Below are 25,405 nucleotides of genomic sequence, written 5' to 3'. Positions count from 1 at the left end.
CTCATTTATGTGTTATTAATCCTATCCGTTGATCTACCATTAGAATAAATGAAGGGCTTAGATTTGTCACAGGAGAAAACAGGAGAGAAAACACACTGGAGTCAATCCGTTCCCCCATTTTTGTGAACGGGTGAACGCTTACAAAAATGTATATATCACACGCGCGACGAGGACGCCGCCGTCCGTCCGACCGGCCGGGCCGGGCTTGGGCTTGGGTCGTGGGTTAGAAAAATTGATATATATTTTTTTGTTACTTGAAAATGTTAAATTAATTAATTAATTTTTCATTATACGAAAGCGTTACGCGTAACAAATTGATGTGTTACATTCCGACCCGATCCAAACCCGTATCCAGAAGCTTCCGGATATTTCCAATTAAGAAAACGCGTTTGCTTTAGTATTAAGAAAACTTAATCCCCAAGTCACGCGTAAAACGCGTTTGCTTAAGGATTAAGCAAACTTAATCCCCAAGTAACTATGTCTATAAAAGGAGAGCTCGCCCCACTCATTCTTCACACCAAAATCTCACAGTTGATGCTTCCTGTGCGGTTTTCTCTCTTCTCCCTTTCGATTTTAACAAATCGTTCTTCTTCTTCTACTCCTTTCTGTCCCTTCGGTATTAAGAGTGTTCTTAAGACCATAGTCCCTTGGTCTTAGGTTCATATTCCCTTCGATAATATATGATTCTTCGGAATATAGAGTGCTATTAAGATCATATTAAAGAATGATCTTAACAGTATATATATTATTTTAATAATTTTAAGGAGAAATGGTGGTATCACCATATTTGAGTGGTCGTAGTGCCATATTCATGTTTTGGAGAAGTTAGAATGGTGGTAACACCATATTTGAGTGGTCTCAGCACCATAATAGAATGGTAATAATACCATATTAATTTGAACGGTTTCGAATAGAGCGGTTACGTACCGTATCGAGTGGCTTCGATCAAACGATTGAGCCATATTTTGAGGGTGTAATTCTCGAACGATTTATCTACAGTGTAGTAGTTAATCGAACAGTTGTAGCTGGGCTTGTTTTATCCTGGAGGCGGCGTGGTTGATAGTCTACCTTGCACAACTTTGGGTAGTGCCACGAAACGTCTTAAAGAGAGCGACCTGGTCGTGACTCAACCTAGTAACAACTTCGGTAGATGATAGAATTTGGAGATTCAAATTTAACAGTTTGGAAATCCAAAAACAACATTTTTCATTAAACCATCATGGGCTATCTACAAAATTTAATCCTTAAGCACTTGGGTGACATAATGTCACCGTGACATTAAATCTGGGCCACACAACACACATTGCCACAAAACATCTGGACCACACAACACATACAACACATCTGGGCCACATAACACAACACCTTTGTGTGGTCCAGATTTAATGTCACGGTGACATTATGTCACCCAAGTATTTTCCAAAAGTTTCAGAGGGTGGACAATTTTAACTGAAATCATTAAGTACACATAAACCACAATATGATCAAACAGGAATCACTATGTGCTTTAAGATGCAAGTGATTCCTGTCGTACTTTGGAATAGAGCCCCTAATTTTATTTGGCATGTAGCAACATTGAATGATAAAATGATCCGATATTTCAAAGCACATGATGCCTATGCGATGACAAACGAAAATCGAGAGTCTCTTTTGTACTGCACCGTATGGTAGGAAGTCCATGTTTCTGGTGAGCCTCACATCGGTAGTGACAGCCAATACGGAATATGTTTTTCTTGGATATGACCCATTGTGAAAGAATCAAGTTCAAGGGAAAGTAAGTAATAAAAGTGTACAAGTTAGAAAAAGAATCAGATTTAATTTTTTTTCTGCCGTTTCATTCATCATGCTGTACCTATTGACAAGTAGCTACACCTCAGTGCAGCAGAAAAGGTGGAAGCTAAAAACCTATGAATCATGGACTCGGACACGGACACGGCTAATCTAAAAAAACGCCGGACACAGACACGGCTATAAATATTTTACACCAGAGCAGAGTCGAATCCGTGTCCGACCAAATAGATTTTTTTTTGGTTGGATATGGCTGAATCCGCGTCTGACGCGAATCATACCAGTGTCGCACGTGCGTCCGTGTCGGAACCACGTGGGACACGGCGACATGCCAGATTTCCACCACATCTGTGCTTCAGAGCTAAAAACTAAAAAGGGCATAGGAAAATATAATTGGGAATGTGCTTGAATATATAACAACCAGAAGTGGAGACCTTAAGCATTGTCAGCAAGTCCAATCTCTTGGAGTATCTCCCAGCTATGTATCATTACTCCATCTGTCCCCAACAACTTTGTCATTAAGGCTGTGATCACGAATAGCCAAAAGAAATCAGCCATAGCAGCAATATCAATTAAAAATACTATAATACCAGAAGGTACCAAGCAAAATACTCGATGATTCTATCACCAAGGTTTATAACTATCTTTAAAGGCATCATCTTTTCCACAATTACAAAAAGCCTAAACAAATATCGGATTTGGAAGTAGAAATGATTCTGTTCTGGAAGCTATTGACGGAAAATAGCAATTGTGTCACCAATACTAGCAGGCTCAAGCTCTAGTTGTCTGGCCAAGCCAAAATTACACAGGCAAGCATTATGATGTGAATCAAACATTACTGTAGCAAGAGAGTCAGCGATTACCTGATTGAATATCTATCGTAGGTTGATGGTAACAATTTGACGGAAATAGTGAAAAAATCTAGAATTCATTTGCCGCGCCATGATAGGATCATACAACAACCAACAACCAAGCCTTATCCCACTAAATAGGGTCGACTATCATTTGACATTGTACTCGAGCTATACAAAGTGTTGCTTCTGGGCACGACATAGCATTCACATTATAACGTATTTGTCATGTCCTATACGTTTGACTACGTTTTATGTTTGTTGTCAATTTCCTAACACAGCCCTATCCTTTTATCCGGGCTTGCGAACGGCTATGCATAGCTAGGTTAATATAGGCACAATAGGATCATATGAGTAGCTAAAAAAGTTGATGTGATTTTGTTTGGGTGCAAATAACTGTAGCTTCTGCAGCATAGTTGCTGCCCCAGCAGTGCAGGTGAACATCACAGCCCAGAAAAACAACATTTTTTCTTGAATTCATTAAGTTGAGTGCCAATTGAGGATAGTAATGAGCATACACTCTTTCAATAGTTGTTAAGTAAGGATCATGGCAACTATAAGTTATGGTACATGCAACAAGTGCTCTTTCATCCCTAAAAAAAGTAGACAAATATTCCATGAATTAAGTTAAGTTATTTAAGATTTCTGTCGGAAAAAAATGATTTCTATAGTATCCCAATTTCCACAAGGAATTATGCTTTTTGATACACTCAATTTAAATTGGGGAAAAACTGAAACAACTAAAGAAAGCATATATAAAAAAGTATGATTGTAATTATTTTATAATAATATGAGATTATGAATAGTGTCCCACGTTATTTTTGAGAAAATAGCTATCTTCAAGTATTGTGGTAATTGCTTTAACCAACTAATATTCAACAGAACATGCCTTTCACCATTCTGGGTAACAAATCATTGGGAAGCAATTGATGTGGTCAACAGGAATCAGTTGATGTACATCCCAATTTTACCAATCCTCAAATTGCATTCGAATTTAAATATGAAGAATTTGAGCAACAAAAAGTATCAAAGCATCGAGATGAACTTAGATGGCAGAATGCCACATATCCTTTATTAACATTTAAACAGTAGAGAGAGATATTTTAAAAAGAATTGACTATAAGAGCCAAGAGGTACTCACTATCCCAAATACAAACTGAGAACAAGGACACATCTAAAATAATTAAACTATAACATGAGGAGTAAAAAGTTTCCTAAACTCGAACAAGGTAGATTTCTTCTAATTTAAGTTACAAGAAAAAACTCCAATCGCTAGAACATGAACCAGCTAACATATATAATGACACCGCCAAACACTTGAGCGTATAATCTGAAACCAAACAGGGCATATGCTATACTGCAATCTTTGCATTTCATAAGATATAATGCAAAAGTAATTACAAATACACTATCCTTGACTATGAAAGTAAATAAAAGCAAAATATAATTACTCCAACACTAAACTATGATACTCGTAGACCAGCAAGATCCATGAACACCAAACTACATACACTATCAACACCATGAGTAGCACTGGAGAATAGAAAACAACATCCTTCCATCAAACCAATAGCAGTAACACGCCTCGTAAAAAACAAAACACCGCTTTATGAAGTGCGTAAATATATCAGTGGCAGAAATTAATCAAAATTGGCAACAACTGATAATTTCTTTGACTCCTTAGTGACACACTCCTCCACCTCCACCATGATCCATTTATGCATTACAGCAATGACTTCTTCAACCCTACATAATCTCAAAATGATAAAAACATGACAGTAGAGTAAACAATCCTTTGTGAAGATACAAGCAAGCAGCTTTCCATGCTCATGTTGTAACAATAAGAGCTGCATGTTCCACCCAAATCAAAATATAAAATTCCTGAGATTAACATCACATGACCAAAACCAGCACATGCCACTTGAAGCTAAGGACTTATTCCTTGAATGAAACAATAACATGCCAACACCTTATAAAGAACACAACTCTCTTTGAAAATTTATCTATTCTAATCTTCCATTAGACACCAATTCATTCACTGCAGGATAGCAACCACTATCACACAGAAATCCATCCCATCATTTAGCTATCATCACAGTTTAAACTATGTCAGTAGGCAAGAAACAGTAAACATCAATATCCTCTACTTTCTTTATCCACAAGCCATCCAAACCTAGTATGCTATGGATTACCACACACCCTAATATACTCCAAGACACCAGAAATATCACAAATACTCCAAAGACAGATAAGGTATCAACGCGTTATAGCACAATGAGAAAAAATAAGTAGAAATATCAAAACATGCTAGCTTATAATCTCATTCCAAATGTCCATTGAAAACAAGTTGGTCCATGTGTCGGGAGTTACCTCCCCTGCTAATTTTTAGAATTGACCTCTAATTAGATTGAAATATCAAGAACCCTACGGGATTCAAAGCCAGGGTGATAGAGAAGGAACATGACAAACCTGGAACCTTGATTTTTATCCACTTACATGTTCTGACATTGGTTTTTTCAATTATCTACTCCAACTGAATATTTGTTTTGGGCAAATTGCATCTAGTTTCTAGACAGCCAAATTGTTCATATTATTGGAAACCATAAAATCTGTCAAACCTTCTTCCTTTCAATTTTTTAGCAAGGCAGTTCCAAAAACTGATAAAAAGAAAGAATATAGTGATATGCATTTGATAGGAACCTGGAAGGGAAAGGTAGGGCTAGGGAGAGAATAAAAGTTAATTAGCACTCATTGGTTTTAGGGGATTTTCTGTTATAACAGAGAGGGAAAGGTAGCGACTAATTCACTTAGAGATATTGTTAAGAGTTGGTTATGAGAGATTTCTCTCTGGTTAAGACATTAAGCTCTAGTAGGAGAGTTCACACTTTGGTTTATCTTTTCATTTCATGTTTCCACCATTGTAGTACTCTTGAGCTCATCATTATATCATTCAATTCAATAATATACAGTTTTGTATCTTGATTTTACGAGTTCTATCAGTATGCATTTTGTAAAACTAATGCACAGTTCATTTCTAATTCTTACTTTATATAATCGCTCAGCAAATTTCTAACTGACATCATAGCATAAATACATTGTTGAACTCAATCTCACTCACAACTCTAGCTTTACTTAAATTCAAAACTCTGAAAGCCATAGGGAACCATTGGTAATTTGGTATCATGAAAATATAAAAATGAACCTAACACATAAATTTTAATTAAAACTAAATTAATAGCGAGTACAATGCGTAGTCCGTCATCTTTTGCAAATGCAACTATAAGTAAATAAAATAACAAATAATAAAAAGATCTTATCACTTTCATCAAAATTCAAAATACCTATGCAACAAGAAATCACCTTAACTAGTCTTTTTCTTCCAAAAGACCTCTACCAATCATTTCACGCAGTAGTTTCTCTGCCCTTTTGTTCTTATCATTTTTAAAGAGAGCGCGGATAATTGTTTCGAAAGTAACAACATCAGGAATGCATAAGTTGTCTTCCATTTTTGATAACAGAGCCTCGGCTTCATGAAGGAAGCCCTCTAAACAAAGACCATTGATCATAATATTATATGTACAGACTGATACATTGTAGCCTTTAATCAAAAGATCCTGAAAAATCACTTGTGCGTCCTTAAGTCTTCCTTGTTTGCATAATCCATCAATAAGTATAGTGTATGTGTGCATATCAGGTTGAATGCCTTGGTCTTTAATATTTTTGACCAATGCAATTGCCTTGTCAACATGGCGGGTTTTACATAAAGCATGTAATAAGGAATTGTAAGTGATTATATCGGGAGGTTGACCTCTGTCATGCATCTGATCAAGTAGCTTCCAAGCATTAGAAACTCTCCCAGATTTGCACAAACCATCAATGAGAGAATTGTAAGTTACCGTATTAGGAGCAATTCCTCTGCAACACATTTCATCGAAGAGACTCGAGGCTTCGTCGACCATTTTAATCTTACAGAATCCATTAATCATGATACTATAACTATGAGCATCAGGAGCCACTCCTATTCGAGAAATAATGCTTAGCACATGTTTGGCCTTATTGACTTCATTAACTAGGCAATATCCATCCATTAATGAATTGTATGTAACAACATTTGGTATTACACCTTCTTTCATCATAACGGCTAGGAAACTTTTAGCTCCTTTCACATCTCCTTCCTTACAAAGAGCATCAACCAATATATTAAAAGTATAAACATTTGGGTTGATGTTTTTCAATTCCATTTCATGGAACAAACGAAATGCATCTTTGAATTGACCAACAATACAAAATCCGTAGATTAGAGAACTGAAAGTGACGACAGTAGGAGAAATTCTTTTTGCAATCATTTTAGAGTATAACTCATAGGCATTGGTTACAAGTTTATGTTTACACAAACTATCAATGATTGTGTTATACATTACCACATTGGTGTTGCCCAATTTCCCATCGATTTGTTTCAACATTAGCATGGCAGCTCTTGTTTCGCTCATTTTACACAATCCATTGATCAAGGTCCCATAGCTAAAATGATCCAAGTGAAATCCAAGTGCAAGAACATGGTCGTGAAAGTGTAGAGCATCTTTCACCTTACCATTAAAACACAAACCTTTCATAAGTGTAGTCAAGGTTATGGTATCTGGCTTATAACCCATCTTAAGAATCTTTGCCAACATAGAAAATGCAAAATTGATTTCACGTAGATGGCAGTAACAATTGATGACGATGCCGAGAGTAACAATAGTTGGCACAATTCCGTTATATTGCATTAGTCGGAAAAAGGAAATAACAGTGTTGTAGTGAGTCTTAGTTTTAACAAGGTAAGTTAAGATCTTGTTAAATTCAATAATGGATGGAGTATGACGCATGTGTAGCATGTGATGGAATGAGGAAATTGCATTATCAACATCATCAGTATTATTGGAATTGAATCGATGTGAAGAATGAAAGTGAGAAATTGGGGTTGTGAAGTGTGAGTGTAAAAAGGGTAAAAATGGAATACGAAAAGAGGGATTGTTACAGAGAGAACCTAACCTTTTCATTGATCTCAACATTTGGACGAAAATGATGATGTCGAACTTCAAGCTTTTGCTGCTGGCGGAAAGAAAAATCACAAATTCATGAGCGAAGAACAAATTGGATAAAATGGACCCGTATTTTTTTTTTTTTTGAGAGAACCGTATTTTATTTTATTTTTTATGTCTTAACACGGTAAAAAAAAAAGTACTTTTTAATTTTTTTTAAGGAAAAAAAGTACTCCGTTTTTTATTGGTGGCTACATTTCACCATTTTACAAATATTATTAAAATAAAAAAGAGATAATTATTATTATTTTTTTAGATAAGTCAAAAGTATGGAGGACATCAAAGGGAATCAGGGACATCTCAACTAGGTTGGCACCTCGTTGGAACACTCATTTAGAGTGTTCAAATCCAAAACCGATTCAAATTAAACCGCATTAAATTGGATCGGTTCGGATCAATTTTTCAAAATTATTCATCAAAATCGTACCGGATCGCATACAATTTTATTTTTGGATCGGATGAGTTTTATCCTCAAAACCGATCCAAACCAGATCGCTAACACCCCTACCATCTTATACCACCTACTCAATATATATCACTAATATATATACACACACACACAAACAAAGAGGGGGACCAAACCAAAACCCTCTAAGATAATTATTTCATTAAGTTATTATTCTTTTTAAATATTAATGTATTTCATTATTTTTTTGTGTGATTTTTTTTTAAGAGCATAAACTAGTCCACCTATAAAAGGAATGATAGTAACCAAAACTTGAGACATGAGGTAAGAAAAGTATGGCCATAGAAAATGATAATTTGGGAGTAATACATATAGTATTAATTGTATGGTATAATTTATTAAATTAAGTTAAAAATTGAAATTAACAACCTTTTTTAAAATAAACTATTTTTTTTAGGAATGTGTCAATTATTATGAAAAAGCGACAAGTATTGTTAGTATAAACTAGTTTGATATTGTCTCCGTAAGCTTAACTCAGTTGGTAAGGACACTGCATAATATATACAAGGTATGGGGTTCGAACCCTATACACCACAAAAAAAAAACTAGTTTGACACTACCCAAAAGTATTTTTATAAGATGGTAATAGATCTCTTTCAGCTCAATTGGAGGTCTTGAATTCAAATTGAGCTTTAGGAATTTAAATCGTTTAAGAGAGAGTTTTGTCATCCATTAAGTCTTACTCGACTTGAGGAATTAACTTTTACAGTTGCATTCATAGGATATTTAATTAACAGTCATATTTTTTTACGCTACTTTAAAAAAAAAATAGTTTGTCACTAAACAACATCCAAGGACAATAAATTATCGTAGCTACAAGGAGAGATTGTGAGTATTGATACCTTGTGTTCGAGGTTGGGCCTCAACCGACACCGTCGGCCAAATGCATAGTGGCCCAAGAACACAAGTGCACAACTACGTCAATCAAGACCATTGATGTAATCTCTAATAAACTAATGTATTCCTCGCTGAATTTCACGATAACGGTTATGGTTGGAAACCCTTATATAAGGCCAGTTGTGTGTCATTGCACAGAGGTCCACACTTTTTCACCATTTTTACGAACTCTTCTAGAGAGTTATCTCTAGATCGTCTCTCAATAATATCATTTTACTTTCACTGAAGAACTACCTCCACCTTAACTTAGCATAGCTCAACCATAAGTTAGCATTTTACTCTCCCAACGTGGATTTTTTTGGATTATGTTGTGTGTGGAGATAGTTGATTATTACAATGTATTGTTCAATGGGGATGTTGTACGCCTTATCATTTTAGGTAGAGGATTGCGTCAAGGAAATCCCTTACCTCCCTTTTTATCCATCTTATTTGTAAAAGGTTTTTCCGCTCTTATCCAGCAAGCATAACAACAAGGTGATATCTAGGACATAACACTCCTCTATTGACTACAATGAATTAAGGAAAAAAAAATATCGTTGCAAATGAATTAACAAATCACTGAAAACTAGTTTAATTGTTAAATATAACAAACCAGGTTATTTAACTAATACAACATTCAAAACATGTAAATATCAAAATTATAAATCCAATTTTTTTTTTTTTTACAATAGTAACATTTTATTTTATTTTTGTAGAAAAAGTTTAGGTGAGTGGAACTTCGGAAGCTCGTCAGGATCAGAGCAGACCTGAAAGCTTAAAGAGTACTTATAGAGGTATTTACACGCTATCCGTTAAGAGAACATCGCTTTGATAGCGGTAGTTGCACCCATAACCTTATGGACGAGTCAACTCCTCACCAATAAAGTCAACCTTCATTGACCTCGTTAACACTTTATGACCGGAATAAGTTCGTAAGCTTGAAAATTATATTCTATAAAACCTATAAAAATAAGTTGATGTATTCTATTAGATAATTATATTTATACCAAGGCAAATGTGACATTCTTTTACCTTCTTGCTTATCTTTCTATGTAGTAAATTGAAAAAGCTACAACACCTACTTTTTTTATGATTGATTAAAAGACTGTTTTTACTCTACGAAAAAGTCCTTTTATCACATTTTTATTAGATTCCTAACAGGTCAACTAAATAAGAGGGATTTAGATTTAAATAGTTTGTTACTGGGTTCCTTATAAAATGAACCCATGAAAATATTTGTCCATGATGGACCAATTTTTTCAATGGTTAGATTATATGAACCCCTAAATCTTATCATGGTCTATAAACACTAAATCTAACCCATCTTTTCTTATCCTTTTATAAAAAATTCATTTTTATCCTTTATATAGTTTTTTTCTTGACAAATTTGTTACAGCAATTTTTTTGTTGGTATTTACACTTTTTTTTTTTACGAATTTGATACTGTAATTGTTGGACAGCTACATATTGTTATTTGATTTTATTTTTACGAAAGCGTACAAGTTTTTTTTTTTTTAAAAAGGACATTTTTTTAACAAATGGGAGAAAAGGTACATGATATTTTTTTTAAATAAGAAGAGGTACATGTTTTTTTTTTTAAAGAAAAAATGTACATGTTATTGTTACCTTTTTTTTTTTGAGGGAACATGTTATTGTTACCTGAAAAGTATAGTTCAGGTATATCGTTATCAATTATTTATTTATTTTCATTGTTTTTTTTAAATAGTCATATTATCCTTTCCAAAAATAATAGCAGTAATAATAAATTCTTTAACTGTTCATTGCTATCTTTTATAAAAAAAAAAAAAAGCTTTTCATTGCTATGTTTAAGTAAATGAAAATAAATATAAAATGATTTTTTTTGGGTAAATATTAATTTAATATTATAATATAAAAGATATGTTAAATTATTAAATTCTAAATATTGATTGAAAACGATGGGTTTTCATTGAAAACAATTGAAGATTGAATTTTGAAATTACTGAAAGAGAGAGAAGGCAAGAAAATATTTTAGAGAGAGTAAAGGAAATAATTAGATGTGTGAGGTGTATTGTGTTATTGTGTTTACATATAATCCAATGACTATAAATATTGGTCCATTATGGACCAATACTTACACAAGTCCAGGCTAAATGGCACCTTGTTACTGATCATGAGTTATATTGTTCATGGTCGGTTCATACCATAGAAATAAACTGTTACTACTACTCGGTAAAATTAAATTAAACTGAACTGAAAGTGTTTGATATTACAATCTACTTGGCTTAAATCCCTCTTACCTTAATGAAATGAACTGTGGTGAAGCGCTTTATACCATGGAACAATAATATTCACAATGCCTTGAACCATAGTTAACTATGAGAATTGTAAAAGCAGATTTCAACTTATTTTCATAAGCTTTCTTTGATAGCTTGTGAAAAAAAATGTATTGAAATAGTTTGATCTTATTATATCTTTTATATAAAAATAACTTATATATAAGCACTTATACAACAAATGTTTATGCTATAAGCACTTATACACTTATTGTATTGACTTATAAATAACCACTTAATAACTTGTATATAAGCACTCATACACTTCTTTTTTAGGAATCTTAAATTATTAAGACACTGGTTTTATTAAGCACCTTTGCCTGACAATGAAAGTTTTATAATTAGATAATCAAATCATAATTTTTTTAACATCATGAACATTATCAACATATCATGTCTCTTCATTTTTCTTACCAACATCAGAGCCATTTATTGTTACTAACCATTTTTCTCAATCTTCTAGATGATCTACCTTGCAACTAACAGAATCTTCTGTAATTTTTCATTAAACCATCATGGGCTATCTACAAAATTTAATCCTTAACATAAAAGTTACAGAGGGTGGACAATTTTAATTGAAATCATTATGTGCTTTGAGATGCAAGTGACTCCTGTCATACTTTGGAATAGAGCCCCTAATCACTATATGCTTTGAGATGCAACATTGAATGATAAAATGATCCGATATTTCAAAGCATATGATGCCTATGTGATGACAAACGAAAATCGAGTTTCTTTTGTACTGCACCGTATGGTAGGAAGTCCATGTTTCTGGTGAGCCTCATACCAGTAGTGACAGCCAATACGGAATGTTTTTCTTCGATACGACCCTTTGTGAGAAAGAATCAAGCTCAAGGGAAAGTAAGTAATAAAGTGTACAAGTTAAAAAAATAATCAGATTTAATTTTTTTTCTGCCGTTTCATTCATCATGTTGTACCTATTGACCTATGAAGCACGGATACGGACACGGACACCGGACACGACTCGGACACCGACACGCCGACACAGCTAATAATTTGAAAAAATTACATAATTCAGTGTAATTACAAGTGTCGGTGTCGTATCGGTGTCGGACACGACACGTGTCTGACACCGGGACACGCCTAATCCGAGGAGTGTCTGTGCTTCATAGCTATTGACAAGTAGCTACACCTCAGTGCAGCAGAAAAGGTGGAAGCTAAAAAACTATGAAGCATGGACTCAGACACGGACATGGGACACGGCTAATCTAAAAAAACGCAGGACACAGACACGGCTATATATATTTTACACCAGAGCAGAGTCGAATCCGTGTCCGACCAAATAGATTTTTTTTGGTTGGATACGGCTGAATCCGCGTCTGACGCGAATCGTACCAGTGTTGAACGCGCGTCCGTGTCGGAACCGCGCGGGACATGGCGACACGCCAGATTTCCACCACATATGTGCTTCAGAGCTAAAAACTAAAAAGGGCATAGGAAAATATAATTGGGAATGTGCTAGAATATGTAATATGTAACAACCAGAAGTGGAGACCTTAAGCATTGTCAGCAAGTCTAATCTCTTGGAGTATCTCCCAGCTATGTATCATTACTCATTTGTCCACAACAACTTCGTCGTTAAGGCTGTGATCACGAATAGCCAAAAGAAATCAGCCATAGCAGAAATATCCTTTATAAATACCATAAAACCAGAAGGTACAAAGCAAAATACTAGATTATTCTATCACCAAGGTTTATAACTATCTTTAAAAGCATCATCTTTTCCACAATTACCAAAAAGCCTAAACAAATATTGGATTTAGAAGTAGAAACGATTCTGTTCTGGAAGCTATTGACGGAAAAAAGTCAATTGTGCCACCAATACTTCCCAGCCAACCTAAATTGGCTTTCCATGTGCCAGGCTCAAGCTCTAGTTGTCTGGCAAAGCCAGAACTACCCAAGCAAGCATTATGATGTGAATCAAACATTACTGTAGCAAAAGAGGTAACGATTACCTAATTGAATATACATCATAAGTTGATGGTAACAATTTGATGGAAATAATGAAAAATTCTAGGGTGACATTAAGCAGCAGAAGAGAGGCAACGTTTACCTAATTGAATATCTGTCATAAGTAGTGGGTTTAAGCAGCAGAAAGCTTTGACATTAAGCATGTGATTATTAAAATCATCAATTATACTAAGTGGATCTCGTAAGGAATAGCACGGTAATAGGGATTGGGACATAGAATAGTACTATCTAGGAGTTCTGGGGTCTGAATTCTGCTGCTAACAAGTCCCTCTCCCCCTAACATATCAACTATGGATTCAGCAGATGCTGATGTTCCTTTTACTAAAAAAAGATTCAATGATTTAGACATTAAGTAGCTGCAGCGTAGATATAGCAGACCAAAATGACATTATACTTGCACTTAAACTATATTCAAATGACATAATATTTGAAGAAAGACTGAATTCTAGATAAGTATTACTATTCTGAAAATGTTGCATAATAGAAATAATTTAAAGATCATCATTTCCCAAATTTTCTTTTTTCGTGTCAATAACATGACCTACAAATTAAAGTATTATGGATTGGAAACACAAGCTTGATACAAAACCTCCAGATTATTTAGGTTAAAATATGTTGATTCCTATCGTATGATTTTTCGGCAAGCTCTTCTTTTCTACTTAATTGCATTACCATTATTAGGCCCAAATCAATTGGACATTGTTGGAATCAAAGTTATAAGTAACCTTGATATGCTAACTGTGGTTGAAGTAGCGTGAACAATTGGACATGTTTCTTTTTAACAAAACAATAATATACATAAAAATTATCATATCGTAATTAGTAATGATATATCCCTCAAAATGTAAAAGAAATGGATGAGGCCCACTGGCTGCATAATCACACTACCAAGCATGATATCACAATCACATGTACAGTATCTTAGTATAGACACTTCAAATTGAAGGTGTGTCCAGTGTCCAACATGTGTCAGTGTCCAACAACGACACGACACTGACGTATGTGGTAACATTTAGTTATTCCATTTTCATAAATTATTACTGGTGGCCACGTGAGTGTCATGTTCATGTTTGTATCACTACTTCATTGGTATTATCTCATGTAAGGATTGGTTTTAGCCATAAGAAAAAGAAAATCACCTCAATCAAGATAACTGACCTCAGAGGCTCAGACTATGAAGCATTGACACAGACACAGGTGTCGGACACGGCACTGACACGTCAACACTGGTAATGATTCGAGAAAATGGAATAATCTAATGTAACTGCAAGTACTGGTGTCGAGAACCTGACACATTTTCAATGTGAAGTGTCAGTGCTACATAGTTCTAAGCTTTAAGTTTATGTATATCATTCTACCTGTTATTTGTTTATCATCTTCGTGAAAAATAGTCTACCTATTCAATCTACTTTTTTAACAAGTGTATTTCTTTAGAGCAGACCTAATAATCAAATCATACATATGTTGACAGCAGGAAAAAAATGAGTAATCTAATAGAGTAACATAGAATGATTCTCATAGAAGACTTTCATAATAGTCATGTAACAGGATACTTTTATGAGGTTTTAAATATCAAAATGAAAACATAAATACACATTTCCAATACTAAAGTGGCTTGGAAGACACAAATCTAAATAGACACTGTTTAATGGAATTCACACTTACTTGATTGATAATAAAATGAAGTATAAATGTAAACTCCTCAACAACTCTAAACATGATTGATACTTTTAATGCTATTACCTCTAAGCTTGTTGGACAGCCAGGGCTGTAATCCAGACAATGTCTTTCTTTACTGCTGAAGATAACGTGTCCCCTTAGGTGCCAAATCCTGAAATTCAGAATCTAAATCATTAATGATCAAATTTTCAAATTATATGAACAATGGTACAAAACAATGTTTAAAATGAAGTGCAAAGCCTGATGGTTGGAGTAGTACAATTGAAAAATCTTCTCTCCACTATTTTAGTGTCTATCTAAATCTCAATAACATAATGGAACTAAAATCTAACATTACAATATTCAGATAACGCTTCACTGCATATGAAAAGTTGAAAACTATTTTCTATTCTTTCGAGCAAGATGCTCCCACCAAGAGGGATCTGGAAAGCTTCAATTAAAGTCATCTTTGTGACAGCAGCAACAAACCATATTTGACACGATATACTAGGTAGATCATCAAGCTCTTCTTGCATAATCATTCAAGTGAATTTCTATCAATTTAAAATGTTAAAATTACAGGTTAAGAAAATGTGGTACATACTTGTTCAGTGAACTCCCACCAATATAAATATATCTTTGGTTAAGAAAAAAAACTAAAACTTGTTCAATGATAGCACTGAGACAAGGGAAAGAACCAAAAAATACAAATATAACAGAGTATGATGATATAATCGTGGCAAAATATTTTCCAAAACATGATTTCCTACCCTATTACTGAATTTAAAAAGAAAAGGAATAAGCTTAGATACAATGCTTCCATCATGTCTTTGTTTTTCATCGTATAATAAGGAAGGATGATTATTAAAAACATATTCACAGAAAACTTGTGAGCAACCCATTTTGCAAAGATACAAGACTTGCATAGACTTATTGCATCATTTCAACACTTAATAAACCATATACAACACTGTACAACAGGAACATTACATTCAAAGATCTTCTCGTATTAGTTTGTGATTTGACTCATTTAAAATGAGCAATGAATGAAAAATTCATTAAAGTAGATAAAGCTCATTGACAGTACATTGAAAAGATAACAGATAACTGTGTCAAGAAAAATAAAATCAGTCACTAACACCATTATAATATCGAATTGAACATATCAACAAAACATGAGTTTTATTAACATTAAAGTGATAGTGAGACCATTGAGTAGTCTACCTTTTACTTAAAAAAATATAATAAAAAATCAATGAATCATAATGATTGCATAGTTGTCATCAAAATTCAAAATAACCAATTATATAATGAGAAATATCTTACCTAGAGTAACTCTTACAATAGACCTCTAGCAATCATTTCACGAAGAAGTTTCTCCGCCTTTTCATTCTCATCCTTTTCAAATAGAGCGTGAATAATAGTTTGATAAGTTACAGCATTAGGAATGCATCCATTGTCTTCCATTTTTGACAGCAGGGTCTCAGCTTCATCAAGCAAGCTCTCTAAACAAAGACCATTGATCATAATATTATATGTCCAGACCGTTACATTATAGCCTTTAATCAAAAGATCCTGAAAAATCATTTGTGCGTTCTCAAGTCTTCCTTCTTTGCATAGTCCATCGATAAGTATATTGTATGTGTTAATATTTGGTTGAATGCCTTGGTCTTTAATTTTCTTGGCCAATGCAATTGCCTTGTCAACTTGATGGTTTTTACATAAAGCATGTAAGAAGGAATTGTAAGTGATCACATTTGCAGGTTGACCTCTATCATGCATCTGATCAAGAAGCTCCCATGCATGAGAAACTCTCCCAGATTTGCATAAACCATCAATAAGAGAGCTGTAAGTTAACGTATCAGGTTTGCAATGCATTTCCATAAAGAGATTCAAGGCTTCATCAACCATTTTAATCTTACATAATCCATTAATAATGATATTGTCGCTGTAAACATTAGGTGTTACTTTCATTTTTCCTATGATGTTGAATACATGCTTGGTCTTTGTCACTTCATTAACTAAGCAATACCCATCCATTAATGTATTATATGTAACTACATCAGGTTCCACACCTTGTTTCATCATCATAGCTATCATATATTTAGCTTGTTTAACGTTTCCTTCCTTACAAAGAGCATCAACCAAGATATTAAAAGTATAAATATTTGGATTGATGTTTGTCAATACCATTTCATGGAACAAACCAAGCGCTTCTTTCAGTCGACCAACGATGCAAAATCCATATATTAGAGAGCTCAAAGTAACAACATTAGGAGAAATTTCCTTTACAATCATTTGAGAATATAACTCATATGCCTCGGTCACCAATTTCTCTTTACACAAACCATCAATGATTGTGCTATACATTACCACATTAGTGTTGACCAATTTCCCTTCAATTTGTCTCAACACTTGTAAGGCTTCTATTGTTTTTCCCATTTTACACAAGCCATTAATCAAGGTACTATAAGTAAATTGGTCCAAGTGAAATCCATGTGCAAGCACATGGTCATGAAAGTGCAGAGCTTCCTTGACTTTACCATTAAGGCACAAACCTTTGATAAGCGTATTAAAGGTAAAGTATCGGGGTGATAACCCATCTTAAGAATCTTGGCCAAGATAGAAAAGGCAAAATTCATTTCAGTGAGGTGGCAGTAACAATTAATGACGATGTTGAAAGTAACAATACTCGGAGTAATACCATTTGATTGCAATTGTTGATAAAGGGAAATAGCAGTGGTGTAATGGTTGTTGTTATTCTTAACAATGGAACCTAAAATCTTATTAAATTCAACAATGGATGGGGTGGGACGCATACGAAGCATTCGATGGAATGAAGAAACATGATCGTTAACATCAAAATCGTTACAGAATGAGTGAAATCACCTTGTGTGCTGCCTGATTCTGGAAATTCTATTTGGTAAAGTGGTATTTGGGAGGCGACTAGCCAATGACTTATTCACCCTATATTTTATATTTTTTTCCCATTTTGATAATACTCTTACCATATTTTATATATATATATATATATATATATATATATGAGGTTTGATAACTTAGAAAAATAAAAAAACAGGAAGTTCTAAGTTAGAAAAAATGTACCATTTTTATTTGGACAAAAAGTCAATATTCACTAGTATAAATCAATTTAAAGTAAGGGATAGTTTAGTAAATATCTTTCAAGCTATTTGTTATATAAAATAAAAGTAAGTCTAAATTAGTAAATTGGTCCAAGTTAACAAATATGTTTGTCCTCGTGAGCTTAGCTCAGTTGATATGGACAATGAATAAAATATGCAAGGTTCGGGGTTCAAACCCCGGCCACCACCAAAAAAAGTTAACAAATATGTTTTAATGATCAAGCTAACAAATTTGTTATTAAAACAAAAGGGTTTTTAACACTCACCATATAACGGTTTCGTCCCCAATTGTATTTGCAATTTCTTTTTTTTTGAGGAATTTGCAATTTATTTTTTGTTAAACAAATTTTTTACACAAAAAAAAAAAGTAAATCAAGTAATTAAATTAATTAAATCATTTTTACGTGATATTTTTATTTCAAGGGTATTTTTGTACTTTTAAATATAATCAACACATCTCTATTTCTCTTATATCAAACAACCTATCAAATCTACTTTATTTCTAACCAATTTCTCTCTTCTCATACTCTCTCTCACCTATTTCTCATACGCTCTCTTACCTATTTCTCTCTTACCTATCATCCATATAAAACTGAACGAGCATAATGACATCAAAGTATCTGCAAATTTCCTAGAATTAATACTTTAGTGCAGAAGTAGTATCAAATGAAAAATTTCCAGCTAGCCAAGTATAATTCCTTCTTCCATTTCAATGACGCTTGTTGCAAGCCAAGGCATTAAATGTGTTCTGCATATATCTAGAATATCACTTGAGTTCTAGTTTGCTAGTGCTAGTGGAGTTTCTATCATGACAGTAGGTATTTGCCTCTTTACTTAGATACAAGTATTGCAAAATTTGGTTCATATTCCTTTCAGAGTCATGCTAAAATGGCATGTTTGACTGCTTCCTTTCCGAGACAGGCTAAAATGGCATGTGTGAATTCGTTAAAGGATTATCTTGATTGCCGGATCCTTATTCTCTGATGTTCATTTACAAAACAATCAATGAGATTCCTAGTTATAACAGTAAGGTCAAAATTAAGTTATGCACTCACATACTTTTAATGAGAAAAGATAAGCCAAGCTAAATCAGAATAATGTAAACTTTATTAAGATAATGAGGCTAAAGTATACAAGTTTCCCGCATAGCTATAAAAATATTTCTTTCATCAGGGCAAAGAACACATGCTTTTAGCAATTTCAAATACATAACCTGCAATATTTTCTTCCACCAAGACATGAATCTGATTGCCTCAAGTCCCAGCTGAAGACAAATAATGAAAGTGCAAATCTAGAGTTGAGATTTGGAATTGACTGTGATGAAAGGAACGGAGCCTTTGATTGCTTCAGCAAACAGATTAATCAGAGTTGATCACTTGGCTCCATATTCTATTTCTTTAGAATTAACTTCAATTAAAGACATGTTACCAATATCATACGTAGATTCTTCCCTGGGCAACTGTCTTCGAGTCAGCATTCTCAAAATTGCTGATGAGCAATAGAAGTTGTATCAAACTATCTTATCTTACTATAAATCTATTATGTAAATTGCTGCTGCACTGACTTCTAGCTCACCTTTGTGCATTAGCAGGAAATCGACCTTTCCATTAACATTCATGATATAACTCGGCCATCAAAGGTGATGTGTGACATGTAATATTGGCCTCTTAATATCAATATCATCTTTGTTTCTATCTAGATGACTATACAAAAGGGAAAAAAGAATCTCGATGGTGTCCCTGCCTAGCCCAAATAGGCATAACAAAAGGGAAAAACAAAAGAAAACTGATAAATAAAAATAAAATTACAAGCATTTTTTCAACGAACAAAAATTTTGAAATAAAAAATCAATAATGAACCAATACATTTTAAGCGAACATCAGAATTTTGAGTCTTCAAGAGAACATCTGCCAACATGTACAAAAGCTTTGGACAAAAAGGAATCAACATATCACTTCCATCTCCCTCTTCCGATGTACTCTGAAGAACAGATAATTTTTAAGCACAAAAATGGACTTCTCCACGAATACATCACTGCACCAGGAAGTAAAAGACATACAAAGTCTAAAACAAATCTAAAGTGAAAAATCACACAAAGATGATTCAATACATTTTTTCACCTTGGCAATTGAAGACCCGTACATGGAGATCATCCTCCTTCTCACAATTTAGGTAGTGAAGCTTTACATACAGTAGCATCAGAAAACAAAAACAGTTCATAAAAAATTTCATTCCTTTTATAGTAACATTTTATGTTATTGTAAATCGACTCTGTGCAAGCTCGACGAGTAAAAGCTAATTAATGCAAGCACAGAATAGATCCTAAAATTATTTATACTAATATTCACTGATCTCAGGTCATCCATAGGTTCAGTGTATTAATTAGCATCTGGCAATCAATAAGTAATAGCTGGGAGAGAGCGTGGGAGTTATGCCATGGATAGTTGGGGAGAGAGGATTAGAGACAAGATTGGAGAAACACACGAGGAAGATTGTGCCACCTTGGTTTGTTTGTAGGTTCAAAGAAGAATGGTGGCCTTGAGAACAACACCCTCGCAGATCGTTGTAATCTTCAACATTTATGTTGTGTGAATCTACTTTCAAAGAGTCACCACAATGGAGAATAGCGCCAAACTGATTTTATAAGTATATAGGTTTTGGCTCAATCTGTTGGGGTGTTGTTACTAACACCTAGTTCGTGCATAGTCACACCCCATTTTTTTGTCCAAGTAGAAAAAAATATATGTACTCCATAATCATTCAAAAAGTGAAAACTAAACTAATATATATATATATATATATATATATATATATATATATATATATATATATATATATATATATATATATATATATATATAACCAACGAAAAACCTTGCTAAAATGCTAAAAATGTGTAAAAGAAGGGTCTTAAAAATGTGATGCCACCATTGTGTTATGTCTGTATTGCACCCCAACGAATACGTATCCACAAAGTATCTCAAACGTATCTAGTATCATTTTAAAAAACAATAAAAAAAATTGAATACTTCTAAGATATGTATCCAGAAATCCTAGGAGTATTTGTGTCCAACACGGATACTTCTCCCATTTTGCAGTATCCAGGCATCATAGATTTAATGTCTTAAATGTATATTCCTTTGGCTTTTGAAGAAATTAGATATGCTAGGCATTTGGAGTAGATATCCTCTTCATTTCCAAAAAGAAACGAAGATGTCTATTATTATGATTTTGGTGTCTTTATAGAGAACCTGTGTATTTGAGTGTCACAATGAAAGATGTGTAAGATTCTGCTTGATAAGTTTATATGCTGTCACAATTCCTGCTGTGTAACTAAATCAGCCTTTATGTGTTCCTCACAATCTACATGATGAACTTCTCCTGACCAGTAGTTTAAGTGCTAGCAATTCATCAATTATATCAGAGAAGTACTAATTTGAGTTATTGCCAACAGCTTAGGTAATCTGATGGTTTGGGGATAAGTCAATTTAGAATTGGTGTAACTTAAGATAATAAAGCCAGTCTGATGCAATGCTGGTCAGATAATGTGGGTTTAAGCAGCAGAAAGCTTTGACATTAAGCTAGTGATTATTAAAATCATCAATTATACTAAGTGGGTCTCCTCAGGAATAGTTAATAAGGATTGGGACATTGAACAGTATTATGTAGGAGTTCTAGGGTCCGAATTCTGCTACTAACAAGTCCCTCTCCCCCTGACATATCAACTATTAACATTTGCCTCTAAAAAATAATCATCAGTTATGCTATTGATTCCTCAGATTCTGATGTTATTTTTACAAAAAAGATTCAATGATTTAGACAGGAAGCAGCTGCAGCGTAGATATAGCAGACCAAAATGACACTATACTTGCACTTAAACAATATTCAAATGACATAATATTTCAACGACACGACACCGACATATGCGGTAACATTTCATCATTTCATTTTCATAAATTATTACCGCTGACGACATGTCAGTGCCGTGAGTCTGTGTCACTAATTCATTGGTAGTATCTCATGCAAGAATTGGTTTTAGCCATAAGAAGAAGAAAAATCACCTCGATCAAGGTAACTGACCTCAGACTATGAAGCATTGACATAGACACGGGCGTCCGACATGGCACTGACATGTCAACATCGGTAATGATTTGAGAAAATGAAATGATCTAATGTTACTGCAAGTACCAGTGTCGAGAACGGAGAACCTGACATATCTTTAATGTTAATTGTCGGTGCTACATAGTTCTTACTTTAAGTTTTTGTATATCATTCTGCTTGTTATTTATCTTCGTGAATAATAGTCTACCTATTCAATCTACTTTTTTAACACGTGTATTTCTTTAGAGCAGACCTAATAATCAAATCATACATATGTTGACAACAGGAAAAAAAAATGAGTAACCTAATAGAGTAACATAGAATGATTTTCATAGAAAACTTGCATAATAGTCATGTAATAGGATACTTCTATGAGGTTTCTAAATATCAAAATGAAAAACTAATACACATTTCCAATACTAAAGTGGCTTGGAAGACACAAATCTTAATAGACACTGTCTAATGGAATTCACACTTATTTGATTGATAAAAAAATGAAGTGTAAATGTAAACTCCTCAACAACACTATAAACATGATTGATACTTCTAATGCTGTTACCTCTAAGCTTGTTGGACAGCCAGGGCTGTAATCCAGACAATGTCTTTCTTTACTGCTGAAGATAACGTGTCCCCTTAGGTACCAAATCCTGAAATTCAAAATCTGAATCATTAATAATCAAATTTTCAAATTATATGAACAATGGTACAAAACAATGTTTAAAATGAAGTGCAAAGCCTGATGGTTGGAGTAGTACAATTGAAAAATCTTCTCTCCACTATTTAGTGTCTATCAAAATCTCAAGAACATAATGAAACTAAAATCTAACATTACAATATTAATATAACACTTCACTGCGTATGAAAAGTTGAAAACTAGATTTTCTATTCTTTTGAGAGCAATAATGCTCCCACCAACAAACCATACTCATTCAAGCGAATTTATAAAAATAGGAAAATGTGGTAGATACTTGTTTAGTGAACTTCCATCAATATAAATATCTTTGTCGTTAAAAAAAATAACTTGTTCAATGATAACACTGAGACAACGGAAAGAACCAAAAAATACAAATATAACAGAGTATGATGATATAACCATGGCAAAATATTTTCAAAAACATGATTTCCTACCCTATTACAGAATTTTAAAAAAAAAAAAAAAAGAAGGAATAAGCTTAGATACAATGCTTCTATCATGTCTTTGTTTTTCATCATATAATAAGGAAGGATGATTATTAAAAACATATTTACAGAAAACTTGTGAGCAACCCATTTTGCGAAGATACAAGACTTGTATGGACTTATTGCATCATTTCAACACTCAATAAATCAAATACAACACTGTATAACAGGAACATTACATTCAAAGCTCCTACCTTCTCATATTAGTTTGTGATTTGACTCACTTAAAATGAGCAATGAGTGAAAATATCATTAAAGTAGATAAAGCTCATTGATAGTACGTTGCAAAGATAACATATAATTGTGTCAAGAAAAAGAAAATCAGTCACCAACACCATTATAATATCGAAATGAACATATCAACAAAACATGAGTTTTATTAACATTACGTGATAGTGAGACCATTGAGTAGTCTACCTTTTACTTAAAAAAATAAAATAATAAATCAATAAATCATATCGATTGCATAGTTGTCATCAAAATTCAAAACAACCAATTATATAATAAGAAATATCTTACCTAGAGTAACTCTTACAATAGACCTCTAGCAATCATTTCACGAAGAAGTTTCTCCGCCTTTTCATTGTAATCTTTATAAAAGAGAGAACGGATAATAGTTTCATAAGTTACAGCATCAGGAATGATATCATTATCCTCCATTTTTGACAACAAGGCCTCTGCTTTATCAAACAAGCCCTCTTTACAAAGTCCATTGATCAAAATATTATATGTTCGGATATTTAGACTATAACCCTTAGTTAATAGATCCTGAAAAACATCTTGTGCATTCTTAAGTCGTCCTCCTTTGCATAACCCATCAATAAGTATATTGTATGTGCACATATTTGGTTGAATGCCTTGGTCTTTAATTTTCTTGACTAATGCAATAGCTTTGTCAAGATGATTGTTTTTGCATAAAGCATCTATTAAAGAACTATAGGTAAATATGTCAGGTGGTTGACCATTAACATGCATCTCATCAACAAGCTCCCAAGCATACGAGATTTTCCCAGATTTGCACAAACCATCAATTAGAGAATTGTAAGTTACCGTATCGGGGGCAATTCGTCTGAAACGCATATCTTTAAAGAGACGCAAGGCTTCATTGACCATTTTAATCTTACAAAATCCATTAATGATGATACTATAGCATCGAGCATTAGGAACCACTCCCATTCGAGCAATAGTGCTTAAAACATGTTTGGCCTTATTCACTTCATTAACTAGGCAATATCCATCCAAGCTTATCTTTTAATTGAAAGTGACAACTGTAGGAGAAATTCTCTTAGTAATCATTTCAGAATATAACTCATAGGCATCATTTACAAGCTTATCTTTACACAAACCATCAATGATTGTGTTATACATTACTACATTGGGGTTGACCAACTTCCCTTCAATTCGTCTCAACAACTGTAATGCGGCTCTTGTTTCCCCCATTTTACACAAGCCATTGATCAAGGTCGCATAAGTAACTTGGTTCAATTGAAATCCAAGTGCAAGCACATGGTCGTGAAAGTGAAGAGCTTCCTTGACCTTACCATTAAGACACAAACCTTTCATAAGTGTAGTCAAGGTTATGGTATTCGGATGATAACCCATCTTGAGAATCTTGGCTAAAATAGAAAAGGCAAATCTGATATGACCAGCATGAGAGTAACAATTGATCAAAATATTTTTTTTTTTGGCTTAATTGCATTTTTGGCCCCCTATCTTTCCAAAAGTTGCGGTTACAGCCCCCTAACTAATTTAAATACAAAACAGCCCCCTAAGTATTGAATCTGTGGCAGTTTTGGCCCCCAAGGCTGACGTGGCACCCTAAGTAAGGTGACACGTGTCATTTTTTTATTTTTTTTTGGCCTTGGGGGGCCAAAACCGCCACAGTTTCAATACTTAGGGGGCTGTTTTGTGTTTAAATTAGTTAAGGGGCTGTAACCGCAACTTTTGGAAAGAT

The 25,405-nt window shown here is 33.7% G+C and overlaps 3 protein-coding genes across 17 annotated transcripts; all 3 read right to left on the bottom strand.

The window, feature by feature from the left end:
* Positions 1 to 1,740: 1,740 nt before the first annotated feature.
* LOC146916338 (uncharacterized) lies at positions 1,741 to 17,597 on the bottom strand. 8 transcript variants are annotated; one of them, XR_015014999.1, is made up of 4 exons: positions 16,355 to 17,597; positions 15,113 to 15,214; positions 12,519 to 12,982; positions 11,860 to 12,323 (listed from the first exon to the last, which is right to left on the bottom strand). XR_015014999.1 is itself a non-coding variant. In XM_085718487.1 (2 exons), exon 1 carries the CDS (start codon positions 17,468 to 17,470, stop codon positions 16,367 to 16,369), a length of 1,104 nt encoding a protein of 367 aa, XP_085574613.1. In that variant the 5' UTR covers positions 17,471 to 17,597; the 3' UTR covers positions 14,882 to 15,214; positions 16,355 to 16,366. The 8 variants fall into 8 exon arrangements, 4 of the variants coding, with proteins under 4 accessions (XP_085574613.1, XP_085574611.1, XP_085574614.1 ...); XR_015014995.1 differs by having other exon boundaries at positions 15,113 to 15,200; positions 16,355 to 17,594; XR_015014996.1 differs by lacking the exons at positions 11,860 to 12,323; positions 12,519 to 12,982 and adding an exon at positions 1,741 to 2,312 and having other exon boundaries at positions 15,113 to 15,200; positions 16,355 to 17,594.
* LOC146916339 (uncharacterized) lies at positions 3,990 to 7,943 on the bottom strand. The gene is made up of 2 exons (XM_085718474.1): positions 6,000 to 7,943; positions 3,990 to 4,385 (listed from the first exon to the last, which is right to left on the bottom strand). The coding sequence occupies exon 1, from the start codon at positions 7,688 to 7,690 to the stop codon at positions 6,005 to 6,007; it is 1,686 nt and encodes a 561-aa protein (XP_085574600.1). The 5' UTR covers positions 7,691 to 7,943; the 3' UTR covers positions 3,990 to 4,385; positions 6,000 to 6,004.
* Positions 17,598 to 19,256: 1,659 nt separating the features above from the next.
* Positions 19,257 to 24,715, bottom strand: LOC146916337 (uncharacterized). 8 transcript variants are annotated; one of them, XR_015015005.1, is made up of 4 exons: positions 23,971 to 24,715; positions 22,832 to 22,919; positions 20,292 to 20,352; positions 19,257 to 20,205 (listed from the first exon to the last, which is right to left on the bottom strand). XR_015015005.1 is itself a non-coding variant. In XM_085718493.1 (4 exons), the coding sequence occupies exons 1-4, from the start codon at positions 23,651 to 23,653 to the stop codon at positions 20,123 to 20,125; spliced, it is 240 nt and encodes a 79-aa protein (XP_085574619.1). In that variant the 5' UTR covers positions 23,654 to 23,956; the 3' UTR covers positions 19,257 to 20,122. The 8 variants fall into 8 exon arrangements, 2 of the variants coding, with proteins under 2 accessions (XP_085574619.1, XP_085574618.1); XM_085718493.1 differs by lacking the exon at positions 23,971 to 24,715 and adding an exon at positions 23,646 to 23,956; XR_015015001.1 differs by having other exon boundaries at positions 19,257 to 22,379.
* Between the last annotated feature and the right edge of the window lie 690 nt (positions 24,716 to 25,405).

This window comes from Medicago sativa, chromosome 6, assembly GCF_051527215.1.
Source record: "Medicago sativa cultivar Bolivia chromosome 6, Bolivia_mono, whole genome shotgun sequence".
In the NCBI taxonomy this organism is placed as follows: Eukaryota; Viridiplantae; Streptophyta; class Magnoliopsida; order Fabales; family Fabaceae; genus Medicago; species Medicago sativa.
Note: the sequence above shows the minus strand (reverse complement) of the source record. Positions and strands in the feature narration are given on the sequence as shown.

Coding starts and splice junctions, on each gene's coding strand:
- LOC146916339 (XM_085718474.1), bottom strand. CDS start 7,690: ATGTTGAGATCAATGAAAAGGTTAGGTTCTCTCTGTAACAATCCCTCT.
- LOC146916338 (XM_085718487.1), bottom strand. CDS start 17,470: ATGGGAAAAACAATAGAAGCCTTACAAGTGTTGAGACAAATTGAAGGG.
- LOC146916337 (XM_085718492.1), bottom strand. CDS start 24,627: ATGGGAGTGGTTCCTAATGCTCGATGCTATAGTATCATCATTAATGGA.